At 48.4% G+C, this 12,500-nt stretch overlaps 1 protein-coding gene across 1 annotated transcript in view; it reads right to left on the reverse strand.

Annotated features, from left to right (window-relative positions):
- Positions 1-12,500, reverse strand: part of nav2a (neuron navigator 2a) — a gene marked incomplete at its 5' end in the record, with an annotated part of 855,299 nt that overhangs the window by 99,872 nt on the left and 742,927 nt on the right. Inside the window, 5 exons of the mRNA XM_083653159.1 lie at positions 844-1,284; positions 3,843-3,951; positions 4,539-4,648; positions 6,791-7,752; positions 8,354-8,667. Of these exons, the coding sequence (XP_083509285.1) occupies positions 844-1,284; positions 3,843-3,951; positions 4,539-4,648; positions 6,791-7,752; positions 8,354-8,667 (1,936 nt within the window). The remainder of the gene's footprint in view (positions 1-843; positions 1,285-3,842; positions 3,952-4,538; positions 4,649-6,790; positions 7,753-8,353; positions 8,668-12,500) is intronic.

A 12,500-nucleotide genomic window follows, 5' to 3' on the forward strand; every position in this document is an offset into this window, starting at 1 on the left:
TCCACCCTCTGCCGATCTGGGGAGAGCCGAAACTGGCTCCATGCTTCCGCCGAGACATGGGCAGTAGCCATCCGCTTCTTTTCACCTGACAGGGGAAGCTTCACCGGTAGGACAGGATTGCGCTATTCTAACCAGTTTCCCTGCCTCCGAACAGGCGCCCCGAACGTCCAGAGGAGGCACCACATCAGCGACCAGGATGTTGCATGTTTTGGTGTGGGGTTCCTATATGAAGGAAACCCCCAGGGGGCACGGGGAGAACATGCAAACTCCACACAAAAAGGCCCTTTTGACGACCCCACCCGGGTGGCGGATACTCGAGGACATGCGAACGGGCACGCACTCCTTCAGCGCTCACAGCGTCCCAGGTGAGAATCGAACCCAGGACCTTCTAGCTTATTTCAAGTATACTTGAAACACTTCAAATTATTAGTCTATTTCAAGTATATCTGAAAGTATTTCAAGTATTACGGAAGCAAGATGCTGTTGAAATGCTACTTTGACATTTGATTTAAAGGCAACATCCTAATGAAACTTTTTGGCTCAGCTGCTGACTTGGCTAAAAAGAAGAAGAATAAATACGTTTGACATATACAGTATGTAAATATGTAAATATGTAATCCTACCCATTGTACATGCTATTTTGAATCAAGAATCAGATACTGTGTTAAATTGCTTCCACAGAGTCAATGGATCACGTTTATGACTCAAGAGTGAGTTACTCTTATTAGTTTATCTGCACAACACAAATTTCACCGCCATTTGACGCTTGTCCTGCTGTTAAATTACTAATTTTGCATCTTGTTTACAGGATGGAAAAAATGTCCTTCGCTGCAATCCACTCACCCGCTGGTGACATCATCAGTGCGCGCCGCGTTCTTGTTCAGCACGTCTCCGTCGCTCATGTATCCCGTCACCTCCATGGCGATGCCCTCCAGGTCCATGTCGTCCGAGGCCCGGTCGGCCAGCTCCACGCCGCAGATGGCCCCGCCCCGGCCGGCCAGCTGGCGCCGCAGCGGCCCGGGGTAAAGGTACCGCCCCGCCTGGCCCCCCGGTGCGCGGCCCCCGTACCCGTTCCCCAGGGAGGGGGCGTCGCCCGCCTGCAGGCGAGGGCTGGACTGGCCCAGACGCCATGACGCCAGCGAGGGCCGGGTGGACGTGAGGCTGAGGATGCTCCGCCCCCCTCCGCTGCTGGTGCCGCTGACGCCGCTGACGCTAACGTTGCTACCGCTACCGCCGCCGCTGACCTCGGTGGTGACGCTGCCATCGAAGGTGGTTTCCAAGGTGCTGAGGATGCAGAGCAGACAGAGACAGTGATTAGCATTCATCTACAGAGACTAGCACTGTACTGATGACTGCACACAGTCGCCCCCCCCGGTTGTTATTTTTTGTTTTTGCTCCAACTGAAATGTTTTATGGTCACTCACGATTCAGTGGGTCACGGGTTGGGATGGGAATCGAGAACCGGTTCTTGTTGAGAACCGGGTCCCAGTGAATCAATTCCTTGGAATCGTTAGCCAAAATCCTTAACAATTCCACTATCGATTCCATGCGCGATGACGTCACACGCTGCGACACGCACGCAACGCAGCCTTGTTTTGTTTAGACCGCAGCCACCGGTCTAGCCACCGTCTAGGCAGAAGCAAAACGATGACCACAGTGCCACTTGCAATGCTTGCAAAACCTCTATTTCGTCAAAGGGGGGAAATACTAGCAATATGTAGAAGCATTTGTCCACACAGCATGCAATAATTTTGGAGGAATGTCACGTTTCTGATGTGCTACGGAGTGACGATAACGTGGCTAACAGCAGCGCGGCTAACGTTAGCGCTCCTCCAGACCCTGTCTATTGTGTGTTTATTGTTTGTGCCATTTGTTTCATTGCGTAAACCAGATTTCACCAATACTCCATTTCCATCCATTTAATTTAGAGGATGATGACGTTCAGAGTCAGACTGGTTCAGAGGCTGCAGCAAAGTACTTCTTGTGCTGCGCACTTCTAGCCCCTCCATTCACCTAGGCAGGGAAGAGTAAAATGACCGAGGCGAGGGTAAACGAATGTCACCGAGCAGTGACTAGTTTGTCTGACATGCCAGCTAAAGTAAAATGTCAAAGTTGCATGTTGTCATTCTAACCACTAGTTCTGTTTCATTCATTCCCACTATATATTTTCTATAGGGAGATGACAAAGATGCTCAACCCAAAATACAAACCCCCAAACAAAGCCAGTTTAACAGACACTGATCCCTGCTTGGTATGGGATTGAAAAGAGCAATCTGATCTCAGAGCTGAATAAGAAAAGAGCAATCTGATCTCAGAGCTGAATAAGAATACATAATTATAATGATAATAATATAAAAGAAAATTAATGTTAATAAACCCGTTTGTACTCTTTTTTTTCCCTTGCCCAATGAGAATCGATAAGAGAATCGATAAGGAATCGGATCGATAAACAGAATCGAAAATGGAATCGGAATCGCTAAAATCTTATCAATTCCCATCCCTAGTCACGGGTTGGCTTGGTTCCAGCCGTAAAACTCGTTATATTATAAGGATTTTTCTAAATGTCTATGGAGAAAATGAATGGGAAACTCACTCCCGGGGCAAGAGATGTCACATGACTGTTCAGCCCTATTCACGCTTGTTTTGAGATATCCTGCTGACACACACACACACACACACACACACACACACACACACACACACACACACACACACACACACACACACACACAAGCAGCGGCAAAAACAGAACCATCCCTGACTGTTGGCAAAGGTAGAAAGAGACGCCATAGACTCTTTGTGAGGGTCTAAAGTAGGGACACAGAGTGTGTGGAAGCTGGGTCAGAGAACAGGTCCTAATCCTGTGGGAGGGAGAGGGATCAGAGCTGAGCCTGCCTCAAAGACTACATGAAAGACAAGCTCCATCAAAGAGCCGCTCCTCAAGAGAAACGATGAGACAAGAAGGAGCAGGAGGAGCGAATACCTGTAAAGCTGACAGACACACAGTGTGCTGAGCGGCCATGACACTGAGGTCACCCACTCAAAACCCAGAGCAGTTAGCCTGATCTGGCCTGTTCACCACGCAGCCATGGTGGGCCTTTTGGCTATACGCATTGATGCTCCCCAAACAGCACGGTTTTAGTTTCCACTGGAAACACATTTCTCACATTCCAAATAAAGGATTATTATAGAGCCAAAGTGAACGTCACTTCCTGCTTCAGCACTGTACCAGAGATTTTCATCCACCATTTATTTTCCCATAGACATTTCGTAAAATGCATATAAAAATAGTTTTACTTGGTCAAACCAAACGGTTCGGATATATTTAGAATCAGGAGAGACCATAGAACATTTCACTCGGATCCAAACTAAAAAACAACAACATCGGGGGGGGGGGGATTCTTTGAATATTCTTTTACATTTTGGTCAGAGTGAAATGTCATGTGGTCTCTCCTGTTTCTAAATATATCTGAACCGTTTGGTTTGACCCAGTAAAACTATTTTTATAAGCATTTTAAGAAATGTCTATGGGAAAATAAATGGCAGATGAAAATCTCTGGTACAGTGCTGAAGCAGGAAGTGACGTTCACTTTGGCTCTGTGAGATAAACTGCTATGTGATCACTGCTGAATATCCCGTTAGAAATCTGTAAGAAAACAGGAAGTTAAACTCAACAGCAATGTTGGGGAAAGACTTCAGTTATGTTTATAGCCCCTTATCACAAGCATGGCTCAAAGGGCTTTCCTTCAGTCAAAGCAGTTGCACTAAACAGCCACTGGGGCGCAGCATCAGCACTCACTGCCAGCTCAAAGCAGTTTGTGGGGACTTGGCTGTTTGGTTACCTGTGTGTGACCTGAGTTCCCCGCAGGCTGGACATGGTCTCCTCCAGGTTCTGCCGCAGGTCTGCGATGTTTTTCACGGTACGCAGCCGCCTGGTCTCCGGGTCTTCACCTGAACACCAGGAGGAGCAGAAGCTTAGAACCACGCACTGACCAGTCCAGCACCAAGAGTTTTTACTGCATAGACACATTTTTGGCACCCGCCAAAGAGGTTCTAGCCACCAGCCAAATGATATTTGAGTTCAGGACAACCTTGACTGGATATGAACCAAAAATCAAGCATTTATACTGTATCATTTTAGAGAATTTCAAAGTTAACACATTGCTCCAGAAGTTGTGACAATGACTGATATCTGAGATCAGCACAACTCTGAATACACCATTTCGAAATCAAGCATTTGTTACTGTATCATTTGAAAGAATTTCAAAGTTAGTCTCACATTTGTACGTTGAAAGTCGAACACATTGCTCCATAATTTCTGACAATAACTAAATATATTTGTGTTCAGGATAATCCTTACTATACACTAACCCAAAAGTCAAATCTATGCACGACAGTAAACATGGTCATGCTGCTTACTCTCATGTGTAGTAAGAGCCATTCTGAGCCATGAAAAACCCCTTCACCCCATCACACAGACCTCATCTGAGCCTGACTGAGAGAGAGAGAGAGAGAGAGACAGAGAGAGAGACACCCACCTGACAGGTCCTCGATGGACGGCTGGCCGGTCTTGGAGAAGGGGACGTCTCCGCCCCGTCCCGCTGAGCCTGTCTCTGTGTTCAACATGCCCTCGACGTCCGTTTGAGATCTGGGGGAACAAAAGGTGTGAGGGGTCAAAGAGGGAAAGGCATTTAGAAGGAACCTAGTATTCAGCAAATAGTCATAAACCTGAAATAATTAATTAATTAATTAATTAATTAATTAATGAATTAAACTTCAAGGCTGTGAGTCTGAACCTCCCCCTGCTGAGCCCCAGACAGTCTCTGGTGGATAAAGCAGTACGGGCCTCCCACCACACTGGCTGCTAACCTTCTGAGACATAGTGTAACAGTCAAATGCCTTGGTAACATACAACCTTTGCTCTTTGCCTGTTCTCAAACTTTGTCCCTGCTGACCACCGTACCCCTCTCTCACTGTCTCTCACATCAACATGAAACAATCTCCTGGTTGGCTGCATGTCATGCTGCTCTGCACTAAGCACAGGGTGTAAACAGGTTTCTCTGCTGGCTGGACAGTTAGGCTATCTCACGTGGGTTGAGTCTTTGGTTATTCCCATGTGGCAACATACTGTATGAGGCTACCAAGAAGGAAACATTGAAGACAGAGACAAACAAAGAAACAAAGATGTGAGTGAGCAAGTTTTAAACTACAACTCTAAATCTGTTCTTGCTTTGATTCCTATTTGTAAAACAGTACAAACAGCTGGAGTGATACTTTCCTAAGAAAAAGCTGCTGTAAATACATTATTTTAGCAGGTAAAAAACTGATTCTTGCATTTTGTTGTTGTTTACCAGGCCGTGGACATTGCTTGTGTCACACATACAGTGGTTCTCAAAGTGGCGTCCGGGGACCACCAAAGGGTCCTTGAGGGGGTTCCAGGGGGTCCCCAGCAAAAAGGGGTATCATTTATTTTCACTATAATTCCCTCCATAAGTAACACAATGACAGAATGTATGATTATTTTGCTCATAGCTTTCATACACTTTCTATAGTAAAACATCTAAAAGCAAAAATTGTAGATTGCAGGTGGGGGGAGCCTAGGACAAAATCCTCTCAAATGGGGGTCTGTGGTCTAATCTGTGTCCGTGACGTGAACATGTTGTAGAACCACAGTGTTCTAATGTCATCTAAAGGCATTTTGTCTTTAGATTCATGTGGAAAACGTTGTGACCAGCGGAGGTGCTGTAATCCTGGTGATGATGGCATGTGACAGGTACTGGGCAGGGGAGGAAGTAGCTAAGTGTGGTGAGGATGGGGGGAGCAGAGGAAGGGGCATGGAGGGATAATGAGAAGCTGTTAGAAAGGACTCATTGAGAGCAGGATGGACCTCCAGCCTATCACACTGGGCCGGGACAGAGGTCACTCACACGCACACACACACGCACGCACGCACGCACACACACACACACACACACACACACACACACACACACACACACACACACACACACACACACACACACACACACACACACACACACGCACACGCACGCGCACACACACACACGCGCACACACACACACACACACACACACACACACACACACACGCACACACACACACACACACACCAAGTGAGATTCCTGGTTAACAGTTTGCAGATGGACAACAACTGTCAAAGTGATGGAGGGCTTAGCAGAGATTCAAATGTCAAACGCGTGATGACATTATCAAAAGTTGGCAAAATCACACACGCTTGATTCACACAATCCTGGAGACACAATTGTCTTTCTCACTCGGGAAACGATTGCTTTCGTTCTGTTCCGTTCCGCACCCGGGCACGGCCCCCCTCTCCCCCGCTGGTCAGCTTTCGCATTACAACATATTTCTTCCGTGCTCGGCAATGGAACGGAACACTTGCAGAGTGCCCGTGCGTTATCAACTATGCCTGCAGTGTATCCTCGCCCGTGTGTTGTCTATGTGGTTTCGGAACGGTTGGCGTTCACATTCGCAAGTGTTTTCCGATCACGGAACGGAACCCATCAAACGTTCCGGAACTGGGGTCAATTTGGTAGGCAAGTGTGCTCGGGAACGGTACCGGGGCGCCAGTGTGAAAACACCCTCTACCTACAATACAGACCGTCATGGAACTCTGGACAAATGTTCAGATGTGGGTCTATGTTAGAAGCGTTAAATGAACCCTGATGCTTGTGGATTGGAGACGAACGCTGACATGTTGCTGCGTCATCTCTCCACTCTGACCTGCACAGGTGTGTTTCTGTCACCTTACCTGTACATGAACGGTGCGACGGTGGCCGTGTTGGGGTGGCTGTGGTGCTGTTGAGTCTGAGGTAGCTGCACGCTGACCGTGTTGCTGGCTGTGCTCTGCGTGGCACCGCCACCTCCGGCCACGGGGGCGGCGCCGTGGGCCTGCGGGGGCTTGCCCTCGGTGGAGGCCAGGCTGGAGGTAGAGCTGGAGTGTCTGCTGTCCCTGTCCCTGTCTCTGTCCAGGGGGCCGCGGTGCATGGCCAGCCCCCCTCCCAGCCGCATGCTGCGCGGCCTCTCGCCCGCCTCCTTCGCCCCCGCTGGCGAGGCCTTGCCCCCCGCGCCCGGGGCCTTCCCTCCTCCTGGCTTTGGTATTCCGCTGTGTGCAGGGGCGGAGCTCTGTGCAGGGGCGGAGCTCTCCTTTTTGCCCGCTTTCCCCCCCTTGGGAATGAAGCTGGCGATTTTAGAGGTCCTTTTGTTGGAAGCGTCTGTTTCCGCGGCGCCGGTGGCCACTTCCTCCTTAGGCTCCTCCCCCCTGAGTTCTGTCCTGTCGGGGACCGAGGTGCGTTTCCCCACCTCCTTCGCCCTCTCCTTCTCTCGCTCCTTCTCCTTCGCTCTCTCTTTCTCCTTGTCTTTCTCGAGGCCTTTGGTGGAGCTCTTCTTGGCGGTCAGCGCCCTGCTGAAGGTGCGCTGGGCGATGCCCCTCAGGGCGATCTTGGGGCTGCTGGTTGTGGTGGCCAGAGTGATGACCGTCCCGTTGCCGGTACCGTTGGCCCCCGGGCGGGCGTTCCCGTCAGACTCCTCCAGCGGGTCGGTGTTGGAGCCGGCCTCGGCCCGCTCCACCGGCCCCGCCCCCGGCTGCCTGGCGGGGGCGCCGCTGTCCGTCTGTCCCCCCGCTCCACTGGAGGAGGAGGCGGACGACGACTTGGAGCCTCCCTTAGTGTTGAAGAGTTTGAGCTTCTCCAGCATCGACTTCTGAGCAACGACCTCAAGAATGAGAATGAGAATCACTTTTACTGCCACAGTAGGTAATCAGATTACATGACATGGATAGTCAGAAGTCAAATCAAGAGATAAAATTACAAAGAAAATCAAAAAGTGCAGTCCAATATATACAATATAGACACAAAGTAGAAGGTCCTGAGTGTTTAACAGGAATTTACAATCCAAAAGATGCATGATGTCAGTTAGAGTGAATAATATAATGTAAAAGAATAGAGTAAAAATATTCTAGTAAGAGAAGCAGCTATGATACGTTAATGCAGTGGTTCCCAAACTGGGGTACGCGTACCCCTAGTGGTACGTGGAGGTACTACAGGGGGTACTTGTGTGTAAAGAATAAATGTAAGAATAAATCATGAAAATAAATGAAACGTTAAAATAAATAAACCTAAATCATTCATTCATTGCATCACATGCTATAGTTTTTTCTTGCCGTTTTCTAAGCAAAATGTTGTAGTCGGGTAAAGGGGGTACTTGGATTCAGAAATCAGGGAAAGGGGGGTACTGAAGCCAAAAACGTTTAAGAACCACTGCGTTAGTGTAATGCATGTAGTCCACAGTAACAAGTAGTACCAAGAGTACCAACCTTAGGAGGAGCTTCTGTGGGCGGGGCGGGCTTACAGGAGACCTCCTTCTCCTGCTTGACGGACAGCACGGCGGGGGAGGGGGGGGAGGTGGAGGGGGCGTGTTTGGAGCTCATGGACTTGCTCCTCCAGGGCTTGCTGCTGGAGGTGGGCTGAGGGATGGCCGAGGAAGAGGAGGAGGACGACGACGACGAAGAGGAGGGAGGAAGCAGGGCCGAGGTAGCCGAGGGGATGCTGCTGGTGACGGTCACCGAGGACGACGGAGGAGCATGCTCAGTCATCGCCGAAGGCTGTGAGGTCATGACCTCTGAGGATTCTGAGAGAGAGAGAGAGAGAGAGAGAGAGAGAGAGAGAGAGAGAGAGAGAGAGGGGAGATGGGAGATATTTAGCAAGGAGCAACCTCCGCTTCTGAAAAAATTACACCAATGCGGAAGTGCCTTAAACCTGCATGCTTTCTAATGGCCAGCAGGGGGTGACTGGCGACTCCACTGGCTGCAAAAAAGACTGTATCGAAGTCTATGTGGGAATGACCCTGCTTCTCACTTGACTTATGACCTCAGAAAAACACTTTCCTAACGAGTTGATGGTCTCAATCACTAGTTTCAAGTCTTCTTCAACACAGCATGAAGTTCATTTAGTCAATTATGCTCCCATTTATAGTCAAGTAGACATGTAGATAAAGCACAGGCTGACAGGTTGCGCGAGCTGCACAAGCTAAAAAGCAAACCCGAGGCATAAAGAAAAGAGAGAAAATAACACACTGATCATCAGATTCTGATCTGACGATCTGAAGAATCTGATGAAGGTCTTTGGACCGAAACGTGATTCTTTCTGTTAAATAAACCTTTTGCATTTGGAGACAGTGTGCGGGAGCTATATTCTTTGGATTCAGTGGGGTTTTCCCTCCTCCTCCTCCGACGCACCTGTCGTTTTCAGGTGTGCAGAAGCTTTGCTCCTTCAAACCCCGAGGCTTCAAAAAACCACAAAGCAATGGGTGACGGTCACGGTGGCTATAATACGTCCATATTTTATACAGTCTATGGCAACCAAACAATGTGATGGGAAGTTGGAGACGAGGACACAGAGGTGGAGGAGTCAGAGGGAGTGAAGAAGAACCAGATGCTGTGAGAGAGGAGAGAGTGTCTCCATCGACCCCACACAGAGTGGCCTTATAAGGTTCTGGAGCTGCCTGTGTTGATGCAGCCAAACGTGCCATTACTTCCCTCTGGGCCAGCCAGCAGAACTGTTAGAACCCCTTTAGTACTAACAATGAGAGGAGGCCCATCACAAACTGTTTATAAAGACAATGAGAAGTAGTTTGAGGCGCTTTCAAGTCGTGCCAAGCGCAGGCCCCGAGTCGAGAAGCAGCGCTGCCGCGCTTATAAGGCCTGGGCTTATATGGACCGGGTTCTGGTCCGTGTCCGCTACTGTGGGTCTCAACGTGGGGTCCGCGGACCACCGGGGGGTCCACCCATGCAAAATGATGAATTGTTACACTTGGGCATTATTCCATTCACAAGAAGTTAAGACAATTAGGCCATGTTCACATTACAGGCAAATCTGATTTGCTGATAAAGTCATTAATCATCATTATCTTGATTGGTTTCCCAAATCTGATTTGAGAGTGTGTCCACACTGCCACAAATCTGATTTTCAAGTCGGATCTGTGTGTCCAGACCTCCATATGTGGTTTGGGACAAGTGACACAAATCAGACTTGGAGCGTCCAGACTCATAAAACCAATCTGGATAGAATCATTAATAGGTCACTAAAGTTCACAAATCAGATTTGGCCTCCTAGTCTGAACATGGCCTTAGAGAGAATGTAGCAGACTGACTGTTTTGATTTGTGTTATCTCTCTATACACAGTACTACAGATAGTCATGGAATTCTGGACAAAATCATATCTGCAAAAAAAAAACACGCATTTGGGTCTGAGAGAGAAAATCTGATCTGATCTGATTGTTGTAATGTGGACTAAATTAGTGGTCCTTGATATGAAAACGTTTGAGTCACTGCACTGCTGTACAAAGGAACAATACCTGCTTACATCTGGTTAAAGGACTTTTTATATTAGACCAGGAGGGAACAAAAGACACATCTATAAAAAAAATCTATAAATTAAGTCACCATAAACTGTTGTGATGTAAACTAAACATGCTCCTGTGTACAGTAGCACACAGATGCATCTCGCAGATTCATCACCAAAGGAGAAAGTATTTGGGTGACCGGCCGCTATAGATCTGTAACAAGTGACTCCAGTCACAAACAACTCACCCAGAGATGGAAGAGTAAGACAGACAAGCACCGCTAATCCCTGCTGCTCGGTCTGGGCCGTCATCAGACAAGTGCTCCTAATCCCTGTTGCTCGGTCTGGACCGTGCCGTCCCGTGCTCAGTTGGGAGAACCCCAGCCCAGATGCTGTGTGTGCAGAGAGCCAGCCTGCACTGCTGCTGCTGCTGCTGCAGCACTGCCTTCACAACAGTAACATTTGAATATGCAAACCCCAACGGCCAGCGAGCGAGAGAGACAGACGACCAGTGAGAGAGAGACAGACAGCCAGTGAGAGAGAGACACACACAGCCAGAGAGAGAGAGAGAGAGGGAGCGCTGGCCAGAGTGAATGACTCCTAACAGTTGGGCTATGCAGCGTACCCGTCTTACTACGCACACAGTTTGTACATATTTATTCTCAGTCACTCCTACAAGCCAAGAGAGCTGCTGTCTGGCACCTTCTCAGACAACTGTAGCAGTCGTCTTCAGCCCGATGTCCAGCAGCTGCAGTACCGCTCTGTGCCACCGCTGAGACAGACTCTATGTTAATAGATGGGTAACAACGTATGCAGTACGGCAAAAATATGCACCTCCTTCTATTTGTGGTGGATCCCGCATGCGTACATGGGTGTGGGTCTGTTCAGGCAGTTGCATGGAGCCGTACAGCAGCTGGTGGACATAGGCCCTTAGAGCCTCCGTTTACACTACAGGCAAAAGTGGCCCAAACCTGATCCCCCCCCCCCCCCCCTAAGTGACTTGGGTCTGTTTTTTTCCATGACAGTGTGGACAGTACAAATCACACGGAATCTGATCTTTTCAAATCTGACCTGGGCCACTTATGTGGATTTAAATCAGATTCAGATCTGATATTTCTGCACGTTTTACAGTGAGCTTGACCGTGTTTCGGGTGATAAACGCAGCTGTCCAGCCGCATGCAGGTCACTTCAGGACCATGACCTGTTCACACTGGAATCTGATATTGGCCACTTTTAGAAAGATAATGTGAACAGCCACATACACACACACAAAACATCAGATCTGAGCAAGAAGGTTTGCGGCGAGAACGTAGATCCTCTGACCAGATGCTTCTCACTGTCGAAGCAAAGGAGTGGCCGTGCGTTTTCTGCTGCTGCCCCTAAACTGTGGAATCGCTTGCTCCTCCCTCCCTGTTAGGTCTGAACCTTCACCGGACACGTTTACATCAAGGCTAAAAAACACAATCTTTTCTCCCTGGCCTTTTAATCTGACCGTAATATCTTTAAAATCTCGGGAGCACACACATCATTTTTATCATCTGGGTTATTATCTGTCCGTTATATTTTATGCTGTTTTAAATCACATACTGGTGATACTTGTCTTGACTTTATTTTCTTTAACAGGGGAACCTGCTCGCCCATACCTCATAGAGTTCCCGTGTCTGTGAGCACGCTTTCTTCTTCTGCAGGTTAGCTACTGTAAATCACACGTTCACGCTTTCTTCTTCTGCAGGTTAGCTAGTGTAAATCACACGTTCACACTTTCTTCTTCTGCAGGCTAGCTACTGTAAATCACACGTTCACGCTTTCTTCTTCTGCAGGTTAGCTACTGTAAATCACACGTTCACGCTTTCTTCTTCTGCAGGTTAGCTACTGTAAATCACACGTTCACGCTTTCTTCTTCTGCAGGCTAGCTAGTGTAAATCACACGTTCACACTTTCTTCTTCTGCAGGTTAGCTACTGTAAATCACACGTTCACGCTTTCTTCTTCTGCAGGCTAGCTAGTGTAAATCACACGTTCACACTTTCTTCTTCTGCAGGTTAGCTACTGTAAATCACACGTTCACGCTTTCTTCTTCTGCAGGTTAGCTACTGTAAATCACACGTTCACACTTTCTTC

This window comes from Poromitra crassiceps (assembly GCF_964638095.1).
Source record: "Poromitra crassiceps genome assembly, chromosome: 16".
Classification (NCBI taxonomy): domain Eukaryota; kingdom Metazoa; phylum Chordata; class Actinopteri; order Beryciformes; family Melamphaidae; genus Poromitra; species Poromitra crassiceps.